Below are 22,475 nucleotides of genomic sequence, written 5' to 3'. Positions count from 1 at the left end.
TGTTTTCTTGCTGTTGCAGATTCTACATAATAAAAGAGAAAGTACTAAAGAATAAATGTGAGACTTCAATAGAGAAAAGATTAAAAACCACACCAAAATACAGGCAATGTGTTAGTATTGCTCTACAATTTTAACACAGTGAAAGGTAACTATAATAACGAGAGCAAAAGATTAAATGTCTGCAACTTTGGGCTTATGAAAAAAAATAAACAGAAGACAAAATGAAGTAAAAAAATTATACACCTACGTGGAAGAAAACATAAATCAAGCAACACTAATGTGAACAACTTGTGAAAGCAACAGAATATGCTTTCAATGAGTCCTTGCTGCTTCTAAAAAGGAAATATATTTTAAAATATTATTTTAAAAAGGTAAATATAAGAGAGTAGATAAGGACCCTTTGAATATAACTTGTTCACATTCCATTAAGGCATAATGTATTTAATCATATTTTGCTGAATGAACCAAATGGTTTCACTCATAACATTGAGCTGAACTGCAGTTTACACAGCATAATGGCTATATTCACATAAAACAAGCCTTTTCCTGTACTTCAGCAAATCACATTATAACCTAACAGAATATGTGAACCCAACAGATGGAAAAAGCATGGGACGTGTTCTCCCCTTGATTATTTTAAGTAGATCCAGCAATATATACAGAACCATTGAGTACATTAAAACTACATTCCACTAATGAGTTTATCAAAAGATGGATAGTTGTGTGGTAGTTCTCACAAATCTACAATTACTAACTGAGGCATATGCTGTATGATCATTAAAGAAACCACAAATGAGGAACAAGTGGGTCCTTTGGGGTGAATAAAAGTAGCATATTTGCTCTCCTGGATAGCAAATACTTTGCAGCATTAGGGAAACCATTAATTATAGAAATTGTTCAGAAATGCATTAATTCTTAAATGTAAAATAATAAATCTGATCATATCTAAAAATGAATGAGAATTGCTTTAATGAGAAGTTTCTTGACATGGTAGATTCTAAAACAGTCTCAAAATCGACAATTAAATGGATTAGTATAGCATACTCACCCATCATTATGCTCCTTACATAACTGACACAAGATAAATCTTCAAGAATCTGAGAAAAGAGCAGAAGATAAAGCAAATGTTTAACATTAAATAAAGAAATGAACCAGATATCACATTTTTTTAAAAAAAGCCTTAGTGGAAAGAAAAAAAAAGTATTTCTCATGCCACAATATTTCCTGATATAGTCGGTGGTATTTAAAAGCGGTTGTTGATCTGCCATTTTACATTTCTCTAACTCCACTTGGGATGACACTATAAACAATATTTCTGTCCTCTGAAAGCTGGAATCAAATTTGGTAATTTTCTCAAACGCTGACAGGAGCCATTTCAGACTACCAAAAACATTTGGGGCATACCAGGTTGGAGAGAGCCAGTTGATACTCTCTTATGAAATTATATTAAAATATAATATCAATGAGCCATATTAATAACAGCAAAAACAGCTATTATAAAAAATGTACATCTTTCACCTGTTCACCCAAGTTCTACATTCCCTCTTATGGTGTGCTGGGAAAAAAGTTATGATAAATTTATAACTTAACAAATAGTATTTAAAAATAATTTTAAAAAATTTTTCCCAGAAAAAAAGAAAATTTCTCTCTTAAAAAAGTCATTTTATATATTAATATTGCAAGTCTTGGGCAGATGTTTTCAGAACCTTTTTATTATTGGCTACAAACAAGTTTTAGGCTGTTTTGTTTCCTCTCCTCCTTTCTAAAAAAATAAAGCCCAGCATCCCAGCATATTTTTCCAATGCTTAAGCATGTCAGTCTAAATAATAAATCAATGTCAAAACATTTTTGATACAATCTCTCCAAAACACAATATGTTTATATGTTGTTGACTTTAAAAAAGAAGATCCCTATCTAACTCATACTCTTTATGTATTTCTTGATGTAACTAAAAATTAAGAGTGGAACTTAATTAAGAATTCACAGTGTGATTACCCGTTAAAATTAGTCTGCAATTCATGATGATAAATTTATGAAGAACTGAAGGCAAACTGTAAGAGTCACAATTCTGGGTGTGTTCTTTTCCTCCCACATTCAGATTTCCCCATTCTATTTTCACAAAGGCGAACATGTAAAACAGGACAAGCTGTGGTGTCATTCACTAGGGATCTTAAACCAGCTGTACTAGATGAACTCTGCAATCCCATACAACTCTATGACAAACGTTACCATTTTCACATACATGTTATATGTATGTATGTGTGTGTGTGTGTGTGTGTGTGTATATATATATATATATATATATATATATATATATATATATATATATATATATATATATATATATATATAAATAAATTTCCAACTCTGCTAATTCCAGATTGGTAACTTTATTGTCATGTTGAATGTATGCTAATCAGCATGCATTAAAATGAAATTTCATTGCATATATATACTAAATATAGTATACTATACTATATATAAGATAGATAGATAGATAGATAGATAGATAGATAGATAGATAGATAGATAGATAGATAGATAGATAGATAGATAGATAGTATACTAAATACTGAACAGTATTCAGGCTTATTTAGTAACAAAGCCTAGTCTGAGCGCTGACACTAGGGGATAGCATGAGAGGCTAACATTTGTTTTGGGCTATTTACATCCATCCTTCCCCTGTCAGCGCTGTTAAGAGCTATATGGGGATATTCCATGCCCCAGGTGTCAAAAACCTCGTGTTTGCTAGGTGTTTTTGGTTATAACTTTCATCACCCCCAGGCAGCACCAAGCAACGATAAGAGTTCGCGGGAATTTACTTCCAAAAACACGCATGTTACCTACCTTTGGAACAGGGCTGGAATCAAAAATACACCACGCACACACGAGAAATATGAAAACATTCGCAAAGGAAACGCGACCAACCCTCAAGCTCCGCCAGGCCCGTCTCCCAAAGCAGGAGGTTAGAACTAAGGAAACTCCCGCGCTCGCCGTTCACTCGACCGCTCTTTTCTCTCTCTCCGTCACTTTCAGGCCTTCAAAGGGGACGGGAGGAAAGCAGAGCGGGAGCGCAGAGAAAGGGGCTCTCGAGGGAGGTGTGCGGGGCCTGGGAGATTATTGGAAAGGCGCGCTGTTGCCATAGGGACACTTCCAGACCCCCATCCTCACGCCGGAAGCTAAACCGACCACCATGACGGAGAAGAGGGCAAAATCGACCGCTTCCCTTCCCCCGCCCTTTTCCCCCTTTTCCCCCTCCCCGTTCGCTCTTTCTCCCCTCTCGAAAACGCCGCCCGCGGTCCTTTCTTTCTTTTCAACCGGATTCCAAGAGGCGGGAAGCCCCCTGACGCAGCCGGAAGCGAAACTACCTTTCCGGTTTTCTTCGCCCCGCCCTTCGTTTCCCTACCCCCCCCCTCTTCCGGGGAACGGAAGCAGCCCGCTTAGAAGACTGGCGGCGGAGACGGTGGAGATTTCTAAAGGGGCGGGGGAACAAACAGAAGGAGGAGGGGAAAAAAAAAAAAAGCTCGTGGCCGAAGAGTCTTGAACTGAATTGGTAGGCGGAGGGGCTGCGCACGCGCGACAGCGAGAGCGCTTGCTGCCGGAGCCGTTGGGTAGTCTCGCTTTTTTTTTTTAAAGCGCTTGCGCGTTTTCTCGCTCGCCTGGGTGGGAACCCACGTGTGGTTTTGTTTGTGTGTGTGTGTGTGTGTGTGTTAAATTGGTGATACCTTGTTCCTTGCGAAAGGGGGTGGGGGATGCATGGAGTGAATCGTTGAATATTAATGGGGTGTTCCCTGGCTCGTTAGAAAACGGATTCTGGAGTCCAATTGGGCAGCAGCTATTATATTTTTTGGAGATGTGCATGGAAATCTATGGCGCTACCGCAACTCATGTCGGGCGGGAGTGGGGTTCACCAAGCTCGGCAAAGTTTGTAGGCATCCGGGTATGCGATCGGCCCCCAGTCTTAGCCGATGGGGCCAGCAACGGTGTGAGATTTCGGAAATTGCAGCTCAAAAGCATCTGGAAATAAGGCAAAGAATTGCTGCCCTTGGGCACAGAGCGGAACATTTGAGATAAAGGTTTGGTCATGATTGGGATTAAAGCTATTTTACCATCGGGTGCTTTGTCTCAGAGATGCTTTAAATGAATTTTTAAAAAAAGATGAACTTCTGTGAAAGCCGTCCGCAGTTATGTTCTGAAACAAGGCGTGATCATAATGAAACTTACTTCTGAGTAAGCATGTACAGTACAGGTTTGAATTGCCTGTGGGTGTATTCATCATCGTGGTGAGCAATAAATTAGTAATACTGTGTCTCTTCTGGGGCATTTGCGGAGTGAAAAGCTGAGAATGGTAAGTAAATGCATTTTTATAGCACAAGTGACCGTGTACACTAGTTGAGGGACGCATTGTAGCCTTTTAATATCTACATTTGATCTTTTTTTAAAATTACACTTAGCTCATAGGTGCCTGGTGTTTCGTGATGTGACTCTGATATAACTTGGTTTGCTGTTTATGATGAAACAACTCTAGCTCCAAACACAATTCATGTTGCTGCAAGATGGTTACAGCCTGATTTTATTTCTGCATGCGTGAAGAAATGCTTAACAGCCACCATCCTGAATCTGTCATCATCTAGATGGATTGGATCAATAAATAAATAAATGTGTATGCCATGACGCATCCAGACTTCCAGATTTCAAAAGAATTCAAGAGATTCCAGATTCTTTGTCAGCGTAAAAAAATCTAATAACTCAAGTCTACACATATGGAGGGGTGCTGACTATCTGGATTATAGTACATGTTATTTTTTTCTTTCTTTCTCTAACAGAATTCATAGATCAGGATTATCTTGTTTCGGTGTAGCCCCGTAAAATAAGTCTTGCTTTTGGAAAAGAGATCTACTTTTGAATGTAGACCAGCATCACAATTTCAGTGTAAGGACATGACTATTATATCCACCAATAAGAAAGACGGGTAACAGAAGGAGCTGTCTGGAGCCTAATATAGTATCTATAAATATCATACAGGACAGCACTCATGTCCTGGTTATGTGGTTTTCACTGGGCCTCTCAGTAGCAGGGTCCAGCCTTTTCATTTCAGTTTCTCTCACATTTGCAGCTGTTATCTTTTTAACTTATTTGTTCTCTGAAGAAAAAGAAGAACAATCAGGTTAGTAAGGATGCCTGTTTTAAACGTGCTGGATTTTCCTGCTGAAGCATCATAGGGTGTTCAGACATTGGATAACATTTGGTCTGTTCATAGATAAGAAGTCACTTTGATTCATGTCTGGAAGTGTTTCCACAGAAGATAAGGACAATTCTCCCTCAGCTTTGCAACTAACCCAGGGTGTTTTGTCTGCTCTAGCAGGCCAGGAAGGGGGGGGGGGGAATGATACAGGATAAAAAAAATGAATTCATGTTTACTTTGACCAAAGATAATGATCTTTCCAAAGTGGATAAATATACCATAGTGTGCAACTTAATATTTTGAAAGAAAACTGACTCCATGTTGGTACTTTATAGGAGAATGTTGTGCTGCAAATATGTTGAGGTAGAAAGTAAAATGTGGCAGAATATTTTCTCATTATTTTACCACATGTATGTGCATCTTGTATAAGATTGAGAGCCTTATTTACTCCTTGAATATATACTGCTCGCCAACCTTAACAGTGGGTGGCATCACATCATAAAACTAAATTTGTCAAATTGAATCAAATGACTAAAAATAAATAGTTAATTGCTCTCCACACTAAGTTTTCCCTTGTTACATTAACAATTACAATATCTGGCATCTACCCAAAAGTTTTGGCGATTCTGCTTAATACTTCCGTGTCTGCGGAGTTCACATATGGGTCTCTAGGCTGAATCAGTGAAATGTCTTAGCTGTATATGAATTGATTAAGGCTGGTGTATAATACTAAGTCGGTGCTAGAATTCCTTGAGAAGAAAACTTCAAAATAGTTGAAATGCTGATGAACATTTTCATTTGATACAATTTTATATTTAGTTAGCAAAGTGATATAAGTCTTAATACTGTGACTTGTTTGAATGCATGTTTTCATCTTGTCCCTTAGTCTACATCTGCAATCCTTTCTCGCTTCCTAAAACATGGCAAAGATAGTTTTTTCTAGTCTTTGTAAGAGAATGTGAAGAGATAACGTCCATCTTGACTGTTACTTGCTAAGTTATGTGAGCTCTGCTTGGAAGTGGTGCACCACAGAATTCGTTCCCCCTTCACTCATTGAGAAACCTGTTTAAATTACATTCCTTATTTCTATGTACATTGTCTTCTGTGGTTTTTTTATTTAAGTACTATATGGGCAGATCCATTATCTCGTCTGCCCTAGGACATATCCTTTACTTTGTGTCTACTGCATATGTTTGAATTCCAGCTCCCAGAGCCACAAATCTTGAAAATGCAAGATGAATTAAGCGAAATTGCTTGGCCTATCATTCTCACCCAAGATTCCTTGTGGCCCAGTGGTTAGAAGGCAGTATTGCAGGCTAATTCTGGTGACTGCCAGCAGTTCAATTCTGATCGGTTCAAGGTTGACTCAACCTTCCATCCTTCCGAGGTCGGTAAAATGAGGACCCAGATTGTTGGGGGCAATATGCTGATTTTGTAAATCATTTAGAAAGGGCTGTGAAGCAGTATATAAGACTAAGTGCTACTGATATTGCTACTCTGGCAGTGGTTCTAAACAGCAAAGAAAAGAATCTCCCAAGGTGTCAGCCCCACCAGGTAGACCAGATCATGAAATCAACTCTACAAGATGGCTGAAACCATTTTTATTAGAATTGGCTATATTAATGGAATGTTGCAAGTCTAATTGCATTATCCTTTCTCCTCCTCCTTCAGAAGAAAATTTCAAAATAGGTGAAGTCCTGATGAACATATTCAGTGAATTAAGGAGGTATCTAATCTGCTTCCAAAAGATTTCTGGACTTTAAAAAATGCTTTATCCCCCTGTTACCTAGGCAGCAAGCAGCACCTGCATATCTCTGTCTAAGTCAGGTAGCCGTACAATCCCAGTTGGGAGTAGAATTTCAGTCACTCATGCAGTTGTTAAGCAAGTCATCATGTCACCAGACCTGATTTTATGACCACTTTACATTGGTTGTTACTAAACGAATCCTGCTTCCCCAACTGACTTTCCATTATGTCTGCCAACAAAAATCTGTATTTTTAAAGGGATGAACTCCAAAGCACTGACCAAGACCAGAATCCTTGTATTTCTTCAGGCCGGATTATTAAAACAATGTTGAATAAACAAGATAAAGGGAAACCAGCAGATATGACAAGATGAAACTTCCCTGTTTGAAGAGGTCCAAAATGAAGAATTCATAGAAAATAATAAAAAAAACCTAATCGTTTGCTTTTAGCTTCTCCACTATGTGTTACCCATTCTTATCTCCACTATCTTCTGCTGTCCCCCTGGAAATCCTCATTACTGGGAAAAGAGTGGGCAGGAAAGAGCTTTTGGCAATGTTCTACAATCTACATCATAAAGTATATAACGGTACACGGTGGCACAGTGGTTAGAGTGCAGTACTGCAGGCTACTTCTGCTGATCACCAGCTGCCAGCAGTTTGGCAGATTTTCAGTTTGAATCTTACCAGGCTCAAGGTTGACTCAGCCTTCCATCCTTCCAAGGTGGGTAAAATGAGGACTCAGATTGTTGAGGGCAATATGCTGATTCTGTAAACTGCTTAGAGAGGGCTGTAAAGTACTGTGAAGCGGTATATAAGTGCTAGTGCTAGTACTGATTTCTAGATCAATTTTGCATTTTAAATGTATTAAGTCCTATCAACACTAGCTAAACTGGTAAATTGGGTTAGCTCCCCCTCTGATACTGTAGAAAATGTTATCTTTGTAAGTAAAATGGATGAATATAGTTTAATATAGCCCTTTTCTTAATGATGAGGGCTCTAGTAGTTTTTGAATTGGTGTGCCAGCAGCCACACTCAATAAAATAGATGGCAGCAGCACAGAAAATTTGGCAAAGCTCAGGGATCTTGAATTTTAAACATTAAATAAAATGCAATTTAGTTAACATAATTCCCTATGTACTTTTTTTCCTTCTGTTATATAAAAATTACAATTTGCCTGTAACTTTTGAGAGAGAATAAGAAGATGCCACAAAGCTTTAGGGTCTATCTATGATTTATTACTAATTATTTGTGACACAGAATGCTTAGGGATGAACAGAGACGGAAATTGTCACCTGCTTTACAGAAGTATGTCACTTTCCAAGGAATTTCATTTGCATTAGGCAGCGAGTAAGTAACAATTTAAAAATTAAAAGTTGGTAGTTTAAGGCACTGAGTTTTAGAAATTATGCTCCTGTGGAATTTCCCTATCTTTAATCACTTGTAGCTGCATCATGGAATATCAAGGATTCTGTATTCCCTCCCTTCATACAATGGCACTATCCACACCTTGGCAGAGTTATGGACAGATCATTTTATGTTTTGACATAGGATTTCTTTAGACATAATGCTAAATTAGAATTATTAATGATGATGTATTTCCTGCCATAGCATTCAGTTTCACTTATTCCTAGCTGAAAAGTCGCTGCGGTTCAACTTTTAGGCTCATGTCCATTCTGGGCTTACTCAGTAACATTTCATCAATTGTTCCTTTGAACCCAATCTGTCTCTTAAGCTTGTTTGGGGGAAAATGGAGTGCTGTGTTTGTCACCTTGAGTTCTGGAAGCAAAAGCAGAAAAATTTAACAAGATGGTAATAACGATAAAGTTAATCATATCACCCAACCTATGTGAAAACCAGGACTATATTGATACAGCTCTTTAGGCATATTTTATCTCACATAAGATAAAAACCATCAATTTGGGAGTACAATTGTTATATGGATCTAGTCATTCTGGTTTGTAAAAAAAATGACATGTAAAAATGGATAATATTTGTAATATCATGGGCTACACTTTAATACTTTTAATGTTTTGGTGACAGGACACACAGTGGTCGTTTTACATCAGCAGAAAAGATAGGTCAAGATCCCAATGTTCACTGTTTTGTAATTAATTGATACATTAAATTTATTTGCAGCTTAATTGTCCTATTTCAGATTTTTGTATAGTACTTGTTTTTTACCTAAACATACTCTCAAAGTGTGATTTCAACATTCTATTTCAGCAGTACAACTATGGGAACAATGGCCACAAAATGGAGTTAATAATCTGTATATATCATACAAGTTGCCTGTCCCATATTCAAAGCTTAGTGTTATTGTCTGTACCCACTTTTTTATTCAGTAAGCTATTGTATATACGCAGACGATAGTTTAGCATGATTTGAGAAGGAAGTCCTTAGTATAGAGTGAAAAATGATTTTGGAACCATTGGACTATATAGACGTCCTGAACAAGAATTGAAAGAGTTTGGTGTAGTAGCCAAACTGCTGCAATTTGTAGAAGAACCTTGTTAGTCTGGTGGTTATAGTTATATAATCTGGTGTTATAGTTTTTGCCTGCTCAAATATTTGAAATCTGGTTTTTGTACGGCATCCAGAAGATTGCAGCAACATTTGTCCTCCATGGATTAACATTTCTCTGAAGAAATATTTTTTCTTGTATTTCTAATGACTCCCCCCTCCCCCAGTTTATGTCTGCTTTGTACCTATTTCTCAGGCTGTTTTGGGGATCTAGAAATTTGGACTAGGGCTCCCATTGTGTCCTTCATTATCCAATCCATCTCCCAGGTGTCAGATGGAAGAAAGGTGTATGCAGAATTATAGTGATAGGTGGAGACTCAATATATAAAATAAACTTCTAGTGAGGTGCCAATCATAGCAGTTGGAGAAGGTTGGAAGCCTTGGTATGTTTAGCCTATAGCTTAAATCACAAAATCCAGGTTAAATTCTAGCCAGAAAATAGGAGAAACTTTTATTTGTTTGTTTATTAGACGTGTGTGCTGCCCATCTCATTCAGATTTTACATTGAAAAAAAGCAGCTAGTCATCATATCTTTGTAACCTAGGAAATCATACCTCCCTATCATAAGTGCTAGGATTGGGGCATGAAGCTGTTGTGATGAGTGCAACTGAAAAATGCAATATTTGATTTAATGCAAATTATTACAACAATAGAGTCACACTTAATGCAAACCAAGATTCAGTTAATATCAGGGTACTCCATGCTCAGTTGAGGTCACGTAAGAATTAAGGGTTTAAGGTGCTGCTTCTTCAGTCTGCACTTGTTTATCTTTGTGGATGTGCTGCTGCCTGATAATTTGTTTTAATAGTTTTAAGAAAACTATTAACAACATGGACCAAAGGAAGATTCCTTCAGATGAAAATGTTACAAGTGCAAAAAAGAAGAGGCTCATTATTAACATTTTTCATTGCCTAATTCCATCAGACTGGAAGCAATTATCATATTTTGTATATAATTATAACTTTGAATAGTGCAAATTTGAATAATGGGACCATTTCTTGATATTACTTGAGACCTGGCTGTATTATGCAAACATTATTTTGGTCCTGATGGCCCAGTGGTTAGAATGCAGTTTTGTTGGCGAATTGTCATAGACTCCTAGACTGTGGGCAGAATTCGTCTGTAATACTGCATTCTAACCACTGCATGGCCAGGGCTCAAAATAATGTTTGCATGATACACCTAAGTTCTCCAGTAATACTAGGAAGTGGTCCCATTATTCAAAGTTGCACTATTCAAAGTTATAATTATATGCAAAATATGGTAATTGCTTCTAGCTGGGTCTATGAAAATTTGCCGTAGCCAACTCACCATGGCCAACTCTGCCCAAAGCATCGTGGGATGGTATATAATTTTAAGTGCCATTGCTACTTGATCTCACAAGTCAATTGTATTTGTTAGAAACCATCTTCATGGAACAGAAGTTTTATGTAAAATGCCCTCTCTTGTACCTTTCCTTATTTATTAAATTTTAATGCGGCCTATCTCACTTTGCAAAGCAATTCTGGACGGCTTACAATTCGTAAACAATTTTACATCGGGTTATTAAAAACTATAGCAAGAAAAGAAGAATGGGCTTTCATGTCATCAGATAAAAGAAGAGGAACTGTTAATTTGAAGTAGGAAGTAGAAAAAATAAGATTTCTTTTTTAAAAAGATATCCAGATCTTTAGCATTCTCCCCTTTTTTTTCCACACTGCAAATGTGACTGTTAGAAGCTTGCTCCAAATTTAGCTTTGAAAACATGAAAAGTAGGAGTTTGCCTCATGCGCCAGAAGCCAAAATCTTACCAAATTAGCAGAGGGAATAACAAAAACAGCATGCTGTGCCAGCATTTTCATATTAAAGGCCTTTCAAAATGAGGTGCTACCTGTCTGGTGTAACCTGCTGCATCTCGAGCTCAAGAGCTGAGAGATATTTTCAGTTCCTGGATCTGTAATGCTGTCACTGAGACTCCTCAGCAAATGGTTGTGACCTAGGAAATGGGAATAAGCTGCCTTGGTTTCCTAGCAACATCATACTGCATGCTCACACCAGGTACCTGTAAAGTGAAGAGAGGCAGAGGAGATATTTGCTGCATCATGGATTTGGCTTCTAAGATAAATTTCTGTTATGTGAATGAAGCTCAGCCAGGCACATGGGAGGCAAGATGGGCTATGCTAGGTAATAGTTGAAAACAAAACAACAACAGCACCAGAAGTAAAGAGCGATGACATTCTGGATGGGGTTTGACTACAGCTCCCAGAATTCCTAGTGAATGTGGATTATTGACCTAATGCATCTAGAAAGTGACAGGTTTGAAACCACTAATAAGCTTAATACATTTATGCCTGGCTTTTGGGGGGGGGGGGAGTTCTTGATCTTGTTGCATGCAGACAGCTGTCTCTGAATCACTACTCCTGTCAGGTTACAGATAACTATAACTAGAGAAAAAATATCAGCTGTGCCATAAATACAGTAGCTTATGCCAAACCTCTATATTACTTGGCAGTTTTTAACACTTGCAAGTTTGAACTATCAAAGCAAGTAGGGCTCGGACTGTATTATATATAGGAAGGGTACTTTTGGATTTTCCCACCGCCTCAACTACCAAGGTATACGGTAAAATACAAGAACTGTATAAATTGTAAATCAAAATATTTGAAGCACATCTTGCCAGCCCGTTGTAATAATGCATACCTTCATATACATATTTTATTTCGCTTCTATACATGCACAAAGCATGAATTTTGTGATGCATAACATTTTATAACATCTGGACTGAAAGGAACAATGTGGAGTTTCATAAAGATTTCTCCAGAAGGGACATTAAAAAGCAACAACAAATGGGAGCATATTGAGGAAAAAAACCTTACCTTGTAATATATGCTAATAGGCTAGTGAAAACTTCTCAAGGAAAAGGGCTGATGATTATAATTCACCAGATAGTGACTGTCAAAAGAATTCACTTCGTTTTGGAACTATTAGAAATTATTTGTTTGTTTTTTGATAATGGAAACATGCATGTGCTAATATTTTATACATACAGTTACACATACAATGGAGAAATATTTTCTTCCTCTCTCTTGTAATGAAACTAAATGGGGAGAAATTCTGGCTGGAGAAAAAGATGTTTTCACATTACAATATTATTCCACATGATTATAATGTCCATAATTCTGATGACTTTAAAAAGAAATAGGATAACTTCTTAAAGAATAAAGGCTACAAGTGGTGGCTATAACCTTTAGTGTCAAATAAAGAAGAGGAAGGCTGAGACACCTGCCAGGCTGTTTGTCTTTGACTTAGCATATATGAAATCGGCCATTGTGATTTGGAATCTGTAATCTGTATGTCAGGGGTGAGCAAATGTTTTCTTAGTAGCCTCCAAAGGCCACAAAAATGTTTGTGTCACCACATAGAAAGAAATAGAACGTCCCTACCTAGTACTTCAGAGGTTAAAGGTTTTAATGGTATTTTGAGCTAATAGAGGAAAGGTGGTCTTTAAATCCAGCAAATAATTGTAATTGTAATTGCTTTATTTGTATGCCGCCCTTTTCCCTGGGGGGACTCAGGGCGGCTCACAATTTCAAGGGGAGGGGGAACAGACAAGTTACAAACATAAAACAATACATCATTAAAAACGCAACAGTCATACAATTCGAGTGGGGTTAAGGTCTCTAGCCCCAGGCCTGTCGGGACAGCCAGGTTTTAAGGGCTATGCGGAAGGTCTGGAGGGTGGTGAGGGTACGAATCTCCACGGGGAGTTCGTTCCAGAGGGTCGGAGCAGCCACCGAGAAGGCTCTCCTCCGGGTAGTTGCCAGCCGGCATTGGCCGGCGGATGGAATTTGGAGGAGGCCTAATCTATGGGATCTTATCGGCCTAGTGGAGGTAATTGGCAGTAGGCGGTCTCTCAAGTACCCAGATCCAATACCAATACCAAATAATATAATATATCATATCATCGTATATTATATATCACAGAATACAGTCATGCTTTGTAGAACTTTAATAGACCAGAGAAGTACATGTGCCCAAAATGAACCATCTGTTGCTACATTTAATCCTCAATTGCTCTGAGACCCCCCCCCAAAAAAAATTGGAGTTGAGAACCTTCAGGTTGCTCATCCCTACTGTATCCCAACCCATCCCAACCTTCAGGTTGCTCATCCCTACTGTAATCTAATTTCTGTTTTTTGTTGTTCTATCCTAACGACTGACTGTATGCCGTGAGGCAATATAAAGATCACGTTTTAAGATTAAGATGGAATATATTTAAGGATCCATCCTTCTGTTCACACTGCATGATCCATCCTTGGTTTTTAGAGTGGCATTTCCAATACACCTTGTTCTGCAGCCCTTAAAACAAAATATTTGTAATTTTAATGTTGCTTTCTCACATGTCTCGGGAGTGTGTCCTGTTGAATTTAATGGCACTTGGAAAAAAAAGGGATACAGGACTGCTACCTTTGCCTTTTTCTTTCCTATATTCTTATAGGCTCTAATATTCCAACTCCAGTTCTCTCCCAAGTCCCTACAAGTACCTAAGCAAAACACAGCTAATAATGTAACATCATTTCAGAGTTCCTGTTCATTGGTACTCGGGACAGCTGGCCATGTACCCTTTAGGATTAGGTGTGGCTGACGCAGCTTTAAGGATCACTTACATGTGACAGTCTCACTTATCATTGACCAGAGAGGAGGCGGGACAAAGACTTTGAAAAGCAACAACAGAGGTCTATGAAGGGCACTCTGGACCTCAGAGGCAGCGTGTCCATTCCTAGCAGGAGGAGGAACAGGGAGGCCGGGAAGACGACGGGCTTTTTCTCCATCAGCCACTTTAAGAACTTTTTGTTGATCTTCCAGCTCGGAGAATGGCACATAAAACGTTAAAACATGAGCACAGTGACACGATGGGGATTGGCAAGGCCATTGCAGTGTTGACATCCGGTGGCGATGCCCAAGGTAAGTGGATTGTCTGCTCTTCTCTGAATTTTTCATGGCTTTCAGATTACCTTTGTTAAATAGCCTGAAAAACAAGTGGCAAAAACGGCAATGGATTCCCAGTGGAATCAGGATCAAAGGCTGAATACTCCATGTTTCATTTTATTCATTTATTTTTCATTCTGGCTATCGGAATTTCCCCAGGCTAATTTGCAAACTGTTGCTGGTAGGTGTGCTACAGATTTATTCAAAGTAAGAAGTTTGTGGGAGGCAATGATTTGACCCATAGGTTCCTTTCCCCTCCCCCTCTGTCCCTACAGTTGTTCTCCCAACCCCCTGAGGTTTTTTCCAACAGGGAAAACTTTTTCTCCATCATCCTCCATTGTGAATTTCAAAGGAGGATGTATACTGGGGTTGATCCTATTTACCAAGGCATTCTTTCTTTCATCACAACATCCCCCCCCCACACAACCAGCTTTCTTATAGGGGAATCTTTTCCTCAGCTGCAGCACCCCCTCCCTAATCTTCTTTCTACTGCTTAAAAAGTGTTTTAAAAGCGGTTTGGTTGGTTCTTTTATTATTCATTTTCCCTCTCAAGTCAATGGCTTGCAGGATCAATTTTTTTACTGCCTCCTGCCTATATGGTTTCCAGTCTTTTATTAATTAATCCCTCCCTTTTCCCCCCTTAGCTTTCCCCTTCCAAATCTTAGACTTTAGCCCATATCCTGTTTTTGGTTGTTATTTAAATGGATTAGAAAGCAATTTAAGAGACCAGCATAATATACTATGAATAGCACAAGACAGTGTATATGTGGGTGTGAAATGTAACCACATAATCTAAAACTCACACATTCTTATATTTTTGAATATAAGAAAAAAAAAGCCTTTTCGAAAATGTATGTTTTTTTCTCCAAATTCTTGTTGCACCATTAATATACACTGTATGTTTGCAGGGATTTATGATTAGAAAAAGGGTAGGTGACCGTTTGTCAACACGCTGACGTTTTTCACGGTCTAAAAGTTGAACTGGATGTTCTCTAACTCACTTTCTGTTTCTGATCTAATAGAACTTTAGTGGATTGTTTTTCCTCCAACATGAAAACTCTTTGTATAATTATTTCAAAAGTTTGCATCATGATTCAGTGAGGTCTTTGCCTTGATATCAAATATTGTGTAAAATCCAGTCTATTGGTTCCTTAGCAGAAATATCACTCATGGACAGACAATTGTGCTACCAGTTTGGCTTGGAAAAAATTTCATAGTTACTGTGTTCATCCCAATTATTCTTTTGGACAGATACAAAATAACAACTGCAGTGCATTTTTGGGGGAAAAAATATTTTTAGGGAAGAAATACCCAGACAAAAATTGCTATAAGGTTGTGAGCAGTACAAGGACAAAACTTTTTAGCTGTTACAAATGTCTCATTCATTATGTGGCTAGGTCATCCCTAACTGATGGATAGAAAACCCAAATAATAGACTGGGCAAACCATGGCAACTCATGGAGGCACATCCATCGTAGCTGGGTCAAATCTTACTGATGATTTGATAGAGATTAAAATAGAGTTCTGCAAATGTTTTCAGACTGGAAATTCTTTTGGACTTCATATGGCATGTCAGAGGTCTTATGGCCTGCCTTAAAAGTAGGTGGGGCTAGGATTCTTGATTTCATTAGGTTTTCATTAAATGCACTCAATATGGTTAATTTACTTATTCCTCTTTCATTCTTTTCTCCTTTTACTTCATTAAAATTATTACTAAGGGACAATTTTGGAGGTGTTCTTGAGAACACAAGCAAATCTTTGGCCAGAATGCATGCAGCCCTCAAGCTGGTAGTTATACAACTTTTGTTGGAAGTATAAATTAGAGCCCAACCTGCCCACAACAATTGGCTATAGGGAGCTAGCAACTGATTGTAGGGGAGTTTGAAGGGGAGGATATTACAGAAACATATCTCACACACTGCTTGCCATTCACAAGCTGAACAACTGAGAAGCTATTTATCAGCCTATCTCAGATTGTCACCTTTAGGATGTATTGGGTCAACTCTCAGAATGATCACGATCAATGGCTATTTAATGGGATCTGCAGTCCCACCAATATAGAGGGTACCAGGTTGGTGAGAAGAGCATGTATACCAATGTTTCTTGAGGGTCTTCTTTACATCACACCTGTGACTGTTTTGATTTCAGTTGGCATACATCATTCAAAGGTTCTTCCCTGTGGCAGAATTAGATTGGGTTTGGGTTCCCCAAGCCTTCCCAAATTAATGTGAGAAAGTGTATTCAGGTGTTGATAAGTTCGAGCATATAAAGTATCCCTTTGTGTGTGTGTATGTGTGCAACTTCTAGAGTACTGTTCAGAGCCAAAATTGCCAAAGATTGGTAACAAATTATCTTGTGCTTTGGCAGTGCAAAATGCACAAACACTGTATAGATGCCCGAAATAGGTACCCGTATCAGGGAAATCCTCTTAAAGGAAAAGAGACCTTGCTTCATGTATTTTCTTTGCTTTGCCCAAAGCGGTTTACAGCTTCTGAATTAGCACCTCTTCCATATCAACTGCTTATTCTTTGGGATCAGCAAGAAATTTGTCTGCTGCTCAATAGAAGCCTTCTTTGGGATGACCTCCCAGTTTGTTAACCTAGGTTCCCCCCCCTCCCCAATAACGGGTTAATCCTTTTTATTTGTGTAGGGATTTGAAATCTTTAATCAAGGTCCAATTCATTTTTTAAAATACGTTGTTAAGGCTGAATAGTAAACTAGTTTTCCATAACCTCAAGGCCCCCTCCAGATGTGTAGACTTTAACTCCCAGAATCCCCAAATATAATTAGGTTGTCTAGGAATTTTGGGGCACTGATATCCATGTGGAGCAGGGATCCCCAACCTTTTGGACTTCAGGGACCACTAAATTAATAATTTTAAATCCCATGGACCACTAATATGATCTGCTTAATGACTGGCTGGGTGAGCGTGGCTAGGTGGTCATGTGACTGGGTGGGCATGGCCAACTTGATGTTACTCATGTCAAGGGGCGTCTCACCAGCCTCTACTCCCCACTCCCCTCCCAGCCACTCCTCGCCTGCCTGCCCAGGCTCCTTAGAATCCCAACAAGAAGCAGTTGTTGGAGTTAAGGAGCCACCATGAGAAAGAATTGGCAAAACAGCTGGCTCAGTTTAAATTGGATCTCACCGAGAAGGAGGCTCGGCAGAAGCACCTCACTGAGGACTACGAGCATAAGCTTTCCAAGCAGAGGGAAGATCTGCAGGAGTGCAAGGCCAAGTATTGGTGCCTGGAGGCTCAGCAGGCTGAGATGGTCAGCTAGTTCCAAGCTATGATGCAGTCCCACTGGAACAAGGCCCTCCAGCTCTTTGCTACCAGCAGTGCTTCCCTCCACCTTCTCCCAAAGCCCCGCACCAGGGGGCTGAAGCAGACTCCAGTCAGAATTTCTCCCCCCCTCCAACCCCTACAAAAAAAAAACAGAAGGGAGAGACGCTCTGCAGCAACACAAATGTTCATTGCGCTTATCAAGCACCAGGGGCCATAGTTTGAGGACCCCTGATTTAGTGCAATATTAAAAAAATGCAAATAATTTTTCTGCAGACCACCAAAATTTTCTTGCACACCACCAGTGGTCCACAGGCCACCACTTGGTGACCAGGATAGATATACTACACTAATTGGGTGTTTTGGCACTATTGCTCCTGAAATTCCCAAGCTCTTGTGCCCTTTGATTAATTGGGGCTATTACAAAAACAGATAGCATTTTTTCACACGTGGCAAGTTGTCTGCATTTTTTTTTTTAAGTTGATTCTGAGAAGGAGGTATTTAATGATTTGTGGCAAGCCTTTGGCCAGCCATTTCCATGCTCTTAATTTGAAGCAGAAAGTAATAATTATTGGAAATGATTAATAGGTTCTGGGCTTCATTTTCCTTCTTTGCTATGGAAATATTCCGTAGTAATGTTGAGTTGTGTCTTCTTATCAATTATGTAAGACTGATTGAATGCCTAGGGCATTTTGCATCTTCCTACCTCCAAAGCAGACTTTTTCACAGTGGTAGCTAACCGCCACTTATTGCTTTGAATATGCAGAGTTTTTCCCCTGTTTCAATCAACCACTGGAGACAGTTTGGTGGTATATAATGGCTGGCATTGGATTACATCCCTTCTCCCCGTGTGGTATATTTGGAGGCAGCAGAAAGTTGGCATGGTAGACTGTTCTACAGTCACTTGACTTTAAATGTCAGCATTTCAAAAATAAAACGTGCAATCCTTCCTAGGGAAGATCGAGGCATATGAGCAACTTGTAAGTAGCAAGAAATTACAGTTGCTCCAGAATGAAGAAGAAGGAGAGATAACAGAGAAGTTTTAAGAATGAGACTCTGATCTAAGAATATAAATGCACTCCACAGAGATCCTATTTGATACATTGATCTTGCGTGTCATCGGTCATTATTAAGAAGTCATTTGGAAATTCAGACTGTAATCATTAGTATTTGTACTTAGTATCCAAAGCATTCCTTAAATGTACATTTGGTACATTAAAATGGAATTGTGTCTGGGACAAAGTTGGAACCTGTGCTATTTCTTAGAGAAAGGTAGTCCAGCCAATAATTCATTCCAATGGCTGGAATGAAATAGTGTATCTATCATTGGAAATTATTGAAAATGGAAAAGTGTATCATTTTCCAAAGAAAATGTGGGCCAAAAAAAAGGGGGGGGGCAGATTTTCAGATACATCTGTAGTGTTTCTTCGAAACTATTGTCAGAATATTCCTCATCTTCATGTGTTTTTTTTTAACAACATCAGAATTTCCAGATTGCAATAGTGTGATGTTGCTTTCCATAAGATTTTTTAAAAGCAAGTTTAAGAAAACACCTTTTATTTACTAATTTATAAAATGTACATGCCATCCATCTTACCTCCCCCCCCTCCCCCCGGGTCAGATTTTATCTATACGCTAAAAATTTTGTCTGGAGTTATATTCAGAAATAATTCTATATTTGCAACTGACGTACCAAAGAATAAGACACACCAAGATTTTGAAGAGGTAAATTAAAAAAAAAAAAGTTTTTGCACTCTGCAGGTCGCCCAAACCCTCTGCAAGCCTCATTTTTTGTGAAAAATGGGGCATGCAGAGAGTTTGAGAGGTCTGCAAAGTGCTCCTGGAGGCTGGGGCAGCAGAAATGAGCAAAAAACAGCCTGTTTTTCGTGGCAGTTTTTTGCCCATTTTTGCCCCCCCCCCAGCCCCCAGGAGTACTCTACAAGCCTCCCAAATAGGGCATGCATAGACTTTGGGAGGCTTGTAGAGTACTCCTGGGGGATGGGGGGGATAGCAAAAAAAACAGCCCATTTATGCTTGTTTTTACCCTCCCCAGCCCAGGAGCACCTTACAGGCCTCCCAAACCCTCTGCACGTCCATTTTTGTGAAAAACAGGATGCGGGGGGTGGGGTTATGGGAGACCAAAAATGCTGTATTCAGTGTATAAGACACACCCAGATTTTCACTCTCTTTTTGGGGGGGGGGGAAGGTACGCCTTATACTCCGAAAAATACGGTATCTTTTTAAAAAGAATTCATATAGTGGTCCGCAGGATTTAAAATTGTGAATTTAGTGGTCCCTGAGTTCCGAAAGGTTGGTGACCCCTGTTTTAATCCAACCTCGAAGGAGAAGAGCATTGTTCCACCTTTCTACTCCTTAATCTTATTTACTCTTGCATAATTTGTTGTACATTTTCAGAGCGTCCAGATCTGAACTACATGCTCAAACCATCATTTCTCTGTGCTAATTTTGCTTACTTTGCTCCTTTTCCCTTTTTTCTGAGTTTAGTCAGTCCCAGTAGACAATCTCAGATAATCTTCTTGGAAGTAAAGTATTCAGATTGCACAATTTTTGTACTGATTTTTTTTTGGGGGGGGGAGTACTCTTTTAAATAACTCAAAGTATTCAGTTCCATCATAACTCTGGACATTTTAAATATAAAACAGCATAATATAATATATAAAATACCTAATACAAAAGCAATAATAAGAAAAGATACACATCTGGAAATATAATGCAAACTCTACCAGACCAATCATCCCAGAAGAAGTCTATAACTCCTTTAATCCAAAGCCTGAATGACTAGTCAGATTTTAAGGTTTGTTTAAATAAGTTCGGGATGGGGGCCAAATGAAACTGCATGGGAACCTTTTCTAAAGCAGTGCGGCAACAGAGATTGCTGTCAGCGTTCCAAGCAGTAGTAGGATTCAACAAATGTTACTACTGGTTCTGTGGGCGTGGCTTGGTGGGCATGGCAGGGGAAGGATACTGTAAAATCCCCATTCCCTCCCTATCAGCTGGGACTCGGGAGGCAGAGAATAGATGGGGGCGGGGTCAGTCAGAGGTGGTTTTTACCAGCTCTCTGAACTACTCAAAATTTCCATTATCGGTTCTCCAGAACTGGTCAGAACCTGCTGAATACCACCTCTGGTTCCAAGTTATGCACCCATTCGAAGCAGAACTCCAAGGCAAATAGATCCCTCTAAGAATCTTCAGGGTTGACAATTGCCACTTGCTGGGTCCCCTTAGATGATACAGGTACTCCTCGACTTATGACCACAATTATCAGCCCAAAATGTATGTTGCTAAGTGAGACAACTGTTAAGTGAGTTTTGCCTCATTTTAAGATTTTTCATGCTACAGTTATTTAGTAAACCATTGCAGTTGTTAATTTAGCAATTCCACTGTTAAGTGAATCTGACTTCCCCGTTGACTTTGCTTATCAGAAGGTCGCAAAAGGTGACCCTGGGACACCGCAACCGTCATAAATATGAACCGGTTGCCAAGCATCTGAATTTTGATCACATGATCATGGGGATGCTGCAACAGTCATAAGTGTGAAAATGGCCATCAGTCATTTTTTTCAGTGCCACTGTAATGTTGAATGGTCACTAAATGAAGTGTTGTAAGTCGAGGACTATCTGTACAATATAATTGATGGGATCAAAGCCTGCCAATTCTGTCCAGTTCTGTAGAACAACTTAAAACTACATAACATAGATGCCCCTCAGATAACAAAGCACTATATCTTAAATCCACGATGGTGAACCTATGGCATACATGCCCAATGTGGCACACGAAGCCATGTCACCCAGCACGTGCGGGCCTGCCTGTTTTTCTTCTGGGTTTCTGGTGCGCGTGCATGCAGAACGATCAGCTGTCCTTTGCATGCGCAGCAGTGCTGAAAACCAGTGTGCACATGTGTGCTGGCCAGGTGATTGTCAGGTGCGCATGCATGCGAGAACCCGGAAGTTCAGCTTTTTCACAGCACAATCTCTTTGCGCGCATGGCAGTGCTGAAAATTGACCTGCGCATGGACACCGGTCAGCTGATTTGTTAGGTGCGCATGCAGGCTAGAACCTGGAAGTTTCAGCTTTTCTGGAGTGCAGCTCCGACAAACGTGTAGGTGTGCATGATGTTTCTGCGCAAACTTTTCAGCAGTCAGGGCCGAAAAGGTTTGCCATCACTGCCTTAAATGATTACGAGCATCTTGAATTGTTCTGGAAGCCTGCTGGGAACCAGGGCAGCTCACAGAGCAAAAATGTTATATGGACGCTCTGTCTATACTGCTTTGTGTGAATAAGCTCCAGCTTCTAAGTGATTTTCAATAACAGCCCCATATACAACACATTGCCACAGTCTACATGCAACGTGATCAGTGCAGAATATGAAGAAGTATGCAGGCAAATGACACATTATATGATTTTTGTGTGTGTGAAGGCTTTCCTGCCCACAGCTTCCACCTGCTATGATATTTTGAACAGGAACTGTAAGTTCAAAAAGATCCCTAAATTATGCGCCGGTGCCAAAGAAGGAAGTGTAGTCCTATTCAGTGCTATAATGGAAAACTTCTCCAAACCTTTGTAGTCCAAATACTCAAACCAGCCTGATTTTATTAAAGGTTGAGTTTGCACTACCCCCATGTCAGTTCTCCCAGAGATTCTATAAATCAATGCTTTCCAGGAATCTGCTTAATTTTGCTATGGGCTTCTTCTGTGATTTAATAGGAAATGAAGATCTTGTTGGAAGGAAAGCATAACCTTTTTAAAAAATCCAG

General features: G+C 39.3%; 2 protein-coding genes across 4 annotated transcripts in view; one reads left to right on the top strand and one right to left on the bottom strand.

Moving 5' to 3' along the window:
• The window catches only part of SENP1 (SUMO specific peptidase 1), a 30,156-nt gene extending 26,900 nt beyond the window's left edge, over nt 1-3,256 (bottom strand). Inside the window, exons 1-2 of one of the 2 annotated variants that reach the window (XR_015696065.1) lie at nt 2,848-3,253; nt 1,049-1,097 (exon numbers count right to left, since the gene is read on the bottom strand). Coding sequence is in view for 1 of the 2 variants with exons in the window: in XM_087710571.1 (XP_087566697.1) it covers nt 1,049-1,055 (7 nt within the window). In the remaining variant the exon portion in view is untranslated. Of the gene's footprint in view, nt 1-1,048; nt 1,098-2,847 lie in introns of both variants that reach the window. The other variant, XM_087710571.1, reaches the window with a different exon arrangement.
• Nucleotides 3,257-3,515: 259 nt separating this feature from the next.
• Nucleotides 3,516-22,475, top strand: part of PFKM (phosphofructokinase, muscle) — a 47,727-nt gene continuing 28,767 nt past the window's right edge. Inside the window, exons 1-2 of one of the 2 annotated variants that reach the window (XM_014070498.2) lie at nt 3,516-3,553; nt 14,296-14,394. In XM_014070498.2, coding sequence (XP_013925973.2) covers nt 14,304-14,394 — 91 coding nt within the window. In that variant the 5' untranslated portion in view covers nt 3,516-3,553; nt 14,296-14,303. Of the gene's footprint in view, nt 3,554-5,017; nt 5,168-14,295; nt 14,395-22,475 lie in introns of those variants that run through there. The other variant, XM_087710570.1, reaches the window with a different exon arrangement.

The sequence above is a fragment of the Thamnophis sirtalis genome, unplaced genomic scaffold (genome assembly GCF_051295495.1).
Source record: "Thamnophis sirtalis isolate CommonGarterSnake01/CBP01778 unplaced genomic scaffold, rThaSir2_p1.2 scaffold_3, whole genome shotgun sequence".
Taxonomy (NCBI): Eukaryota; Metazoa; Chordata; class Lepidosauria; order Squamata; family Natricidae; genus Thamnophis; species Thamnophis sirtalis.
The sequence above is the reverse complement of the archived record's forward strand: the minus strand, read 5'-3'. Positions and strand labels throughout refer to the sequence as shown.